Below are 4,998 nucleotides of genomic sequence, written 5' to 3'. Positions count from 1 at the left end.
TATTTCCACTGTATTAGTTCAATCGATTGAGAGCACTCTTACTTCAGTAGGTAGGCTTTATATACAAAAAGAATCAAACCAATTTTGTTTACAAAAGAACCTGCAAAACCACAAATGGATTGAAGTTATTTCATTCAACAGTTGGGAATCTGAGATGCAGTCCTGTATTTGGAGAGTATCTCGAAGATTAAATAGCTCTACCCAGTTCTCCAAGAATGCTCTAACTAAAGAACTACAATTAGCAAAGCTTTTGACCACTTTCATTCTCACGAGATCCTCACAAATGTTTTTTTCATATTTCCCTAGTAGTAGTCTATAAGTTAGCTAGCTTAGCTTGTTACAAAATGCCATTTGTAATTAGGAAATCCTGTATGCTTAGCTTTGCAAGAAAATTGAGTTTACCTCTGCCAATGCTACAAGAAGAGGATCAAAGGGAACAGTTTCAGGAAGGCATTCCCATTGCAGTCTGTTCTTTACTGAGCCATGCACTAACCTATATAAAGAAAAAAGTTTTAAAAAATTAACATACAATAATATTTAATTTATTGCCAACACTATTCACTTTAAATATATCACCAACTCATTTGCAATATTACTATGTTATATACACAATTTCAATACATACTGCTCTCCTTAGTGAAATGTATAACGGTATTTAACAGTGAAATTATTATAATTCCCAAATATGACAGTTTTCAAAAATTATAAAAGTTTTAGATGTCTCTCATGCTGACATAGAAGATGCTCCCTTTGCAAAGTTACTTATTTTGATAAATATCAAGAAACATTTTCCTCAAATAACAGTTGGTAAGGGAAATCAGTTGAAGTGAAAGAAAATCATACTGGAATTCATCAGTTACTCCTAAGATACAGATAAAGGCTATGTATTAATGATTATTTTATATATGTATATACATGTATTAATTATGACTTAAATTTTTGTTAAGTAGTTCTGCATCCACTTGACAAAACACTAAAGCACTTATTGTCTAGGCTAATATATAATAGACAAAAGTAACTTAAAATACCACAAACGTATTACTTACAAGTAGTTTTGTTAATACCTGACAATTGCTGTAGTTGCTGACAACTACAGAATTGGAATAGTCAAGAAAATGCTGGCATACTACTTACTTCAGATAAAAAAGACTGTAAGATGTCTACTTACTAAAATGGCATTAATTTTATTATCTTTGTTAGTAAGGAGAAGCAAACACTGTTACATGAAGAAAACAACTTATTTCATAAAAGAGGCTTAGCAAACGAAATCTGCGAATATTGAGCTATTCTTAAAAATTGCAGCTTCAGTATTAACGCAGCATTAAAAAAAAACCCCCAAAACCATGGAATTTCAGAGGCATGGAAAATTGCTTTCTGCTTTGAAAAGAGTTAAGTATCAGGAATCTTTTAAGAAATTAATGTAATCATGTAGCCTAACTAAAAGATCAACATTAACAGATTAATTTCAATCTCTGTAATTCTACCTAAGCATAATATATTCGGTAAAAAAATAAACAAAACCAACACACCTGCATGGAATGCCACCTTTAGCATATATGGCAGCAAATGCAGAAGGTGATCGAGAATGAGCACCAAACTGTGAGGACAAAAAAAGAGAAAAAAAAAAAAATTATGCATTATTTTTTCATAACAGTGATGTTTGATAACTATTTTGAATAAACTGCAGTTTACAAATAAAGGAACTCAGTCATACAGTTCTAAAACTAATCAAAAAAAGAACTGCAGCTATGAGGTGGAAAACACGTATTTGGTACATTTACCAGAAAACTGCTTTTCAGAATTGTCTGGCTAAGAAGTTGCAAAAATGAGTAAATAATGTAGAATTAGTGCTTTCCTGATGGAATATCCTTATTTTTCTATGTTGTCTTGCAAATCTTAACACTGAAGTCTTACAAGTTCTCTCCTTAACAGATTAAGGATCTCTTGCTTTCCTCATGCTCTTATTGTTGCTATGCTGATCTTGATCTGAGTATAGACAAAATTACAGGGTGGCAAGATATGGGAGAAACACCAAATATTAGGCAAGATGGTATGAGGGCACTGGAAATCAAGCAGGGAGGCTCACACTGGGTGAGACTCCAGGGAGGACTCACTGGAGAAGGAAACTAGGAGCGTCACAGGAGAAAAGTCTGCACAAAGTTGTTTTTTATCATATACATGCTTCTTATGCACATAAACTATGATATTACTTATTAGCATGCTCATTCAATGCTACTTCCCAGAATAAACATTTTATCATAAAGCATATAGCAGGAAATACAATGAAATCTTAATTTTTATCTTTCAAGTGTTTAAATCCACATTAACATTGTTAAAATTGTGTGCATGATTTGATGACTTCTTGACTTAATTTATTGTAAAAAGGTTTCAAGAAAAAAAAATCCCCACATTAAAGTATTCAGCCTCTGTTTATGGCAAACTAGCATGTCACCAAAGTACTCCCACATTTAGTTGTTTTCCAAGAAGTCTGTGACATTACTAATTGTTTGGCTGACATGGCCCAGTGGTCAGCTTTAATTCACCCTCTCAAAGCTAGTTCTCCAGGTTCTCCTTTCATCAGTCTTCTCCTAAGAACCCAAATACTCAGTACTTGGCAGTTTCAAGTAATGCTTGCTAGCAATTAATTTGCTAAATTTTATGAGGTCTAGATGATCTTCAAAATGCTACCTGATTCTTAGCTACACTGCATAACTAAGACCAGTTCATCTAAGGAAGCAGGTGCCAAAATTTATATCAATAACAAAAAAAAACCCTAGCCCTTTTTAATCTTAGCTCCAAATCTCTATTTAGGGAAAAATTATATGGAAAACAAAAAAAGTTATCATCCAAGCCACAACTGTACCAAAACTCCTTTTTTTAAAAAAAGTAACAAACATGTCATGCCTCATGCATTTGAACTTAGAAATTGGGGAATATATGATTAATAGCAAAAGTTTAGTTTAAATTTAAAAAATAGGACTAGAAGAAGCATGTCCTGTATGTATTTCATGAAGTAAGGAAACTTATTCCAACAAGAAGAAACAAACAGAAAACCCACCACCTATACATACCGGATCAATAGTTTTAGGATTCAGCTTGTCACTAGGCTTTGGCTGTGGTTTAATTGCAGGTTCTGGAGAACACTGCAAAGGAGAAGATGTCTTGCTTTTCTGTACTGTGGTCTTTGCTTTTATTTGGATGCCTGATGACATTCTTAGAACATTACTTCCTAGAACAGAAAAAAGTTAAAAACATAAAAGAATTTTCATTCCGACACGACAGAATATCAAGGGTTAGAATCCCCAGGTTCAAAACTGACATGAACAATCACTCAAGAAAATCTAAATAAGTGTACCAGGAAAGAAATACTTATTCTTATATATCCTAAGCAGAGCATGGGATAATTTTAACAGAATTGTCAGTAAATCTTTCAAATGCACACATCTCCTAATCCTTTGCTGCTCCCCTTTACTCCTGTACTTTGAGACCTGCAGCAAAAGCTAAATTAGCTACAGTCTGCCTTTAGGGTCGCCTACAGAAATCTGAGCAGCATCACAGTGCTCAGCAGAACAGCCCAGAGTGAACAACCCAGGCTGGCTGGGTGCAGTTACAGCAGAAGATAGTAACAATTTGAGGAATGGTCAAGATGAAGGAATGAACACAAGACCAAGTAGATTCAAGACACAAAAACCAAAGCAAAACCAATAAGAGAACAGAAATGTAAAGCACCAAAGACAGAACACAGAAAATAAATTCAAATTCCAGTAAGAACGATGAAAGTATTTTGTTAAAAAAAAATGCAAAAATAACTTTCTGTATACCTCCTTAAATACAGATTTAGGTACATGTCTCCAAAATGTAATGCACCAGCTACACGTTACTATATATGTATGTAATTGGATTAAAGTGTTCATAATAAAAATGGCTACTGTCTATTTAACATACCAAGCCTGACACTATGATGAATAAAACAAATTACTCCTGGGAATAATTCCAGGTTTTCAGAGAATCATAGAATCATTTAGGATGGAAAAGACCTTTAAGATTATCATGTCCAACCGTAAACTTAACACTGCCACATCCACCACTAACCCATGTTCCTAAGTGTCATATCTATATATGTCTTGTAAATATCTCCAGGGATGGTGACTCTACCACTTTCCTGGGTGGCTTTTTTCCAATGCTTGATAAGCCTTTCAGAGAAGACATTATTCCTGCTATCCAATCTAAACCTCTCCCGGCACAACTTGAGGCTGTTTCCTCTTGTCCTATCACTTGTTACTTGGGAACAAAGACTGACACCCCCACCTCGCTACACCCTCCTTTCAGGTAGCTGTAGGGACCAACGACATCTCCCCTCAGCCTCCTTTTCTCCAGACTAAACAACCCCAGTTCCCTAAGCTGCTCCTCATAAGACTTGTGCTCTAGATCCTTCACCAGCTTCGTTGCCCTTCTGTGGACACACTCCAGTACCTCAAAGTCCTTCTAGTAGAGAGAGGCCCAAAACTGAACACAGTACTCGAGGTGTGGCCTCACCAGTCCTGAGCACAGGGCAAGGATGGCGTCCCTGGTCCTGCTGGCCACGCTGTTTCTGATACAGGCCAGGATGCTGTTGGCCTTCTTGGCCACCTGGGCACACTGCTGGCTCACATACATTCAAATTCTTTTCTCTTCCAAGAAGTAATCAAGATACATGTCAAGGACTTTACTAACTTTTTAACTAACAACAAAATCTGACACATTTGGAAAACTGCTGGTTGTACCATCACAGAAAGTAAAAAATAAAAGGAGTGACAACGGTTTCGTAAAAACGCGACTGCGATAGATAACATGCACATGTAGTGCCAGAGGGGGTGGCAGAGAGTGGAAAAAGGGCTTTTCATAAGGAGGTCTCAGTGTTCAGAGCAAAATGAAAGGTCTTATGTAGTCAAGAGCTGGGAGAGTCCCATGCATTGGTAGAGAGATCAGACAGCAGAAGTACAGTTATGAATCAAACAA

The 4,998-nt window shown here is 35.9% G+C and overlaps 1 protein-coding gene across 1 annotated transcript in view; it reads right to left on the bottom strand.

The window, feature by feature from the left end:
* Positions 1-3,224, bottom strand: part of PACRGL (parkin coregulated like) — a 9,915-nt gene extending 6,691 nt beyond the window's left edge. The window contains exons 1-3 of the mRNA XM_010173634.2: positions 3,072-3,224; positions 1,530-1,597; positions 403-493 (exon numbers count right to left, since the gene is read on the bottom strand). Coding sequence (XP_010171936.2) covers positions 403-493; positions 1,530-1,597; positions 3,072-3,212 — 300 coding nt within the window. The 5' untranslated portion in view covers positions 3,213-3,224. The remainder of the gene's footprint in view (positions 1-402; positions 494-1,529; positions 1,598-3,071) is intronic.
* Between the last annotated feature and the right edge of the window lie 1,774 nt (positions 3,225-4,998).

The sequence above is a fragment of the Antrostomus carolinensis genome, unplaced genomic scaffold (assembly GCF_000700745.2).
Source record: "Antrostomus carolinensis isolate BGI_N321 unplaced genomic scaffold, ASM70074v2 scaffold27518, whole genome shotgun sequence".
In the NCBI taxonomy this organism is placed as follows: domain Eukaryota; kingdom Metazoa; phylum Chordata; class Aves; order Caprimulgiformes; family Caprimulgidae; genus Antrostomus; species Antrostomus carolinensis.
The sequence above is the reverse complement of the archived record's forward strand: the minus strand, read 5'-3'. Positions and strand labels throughout refer to the sequence as shown.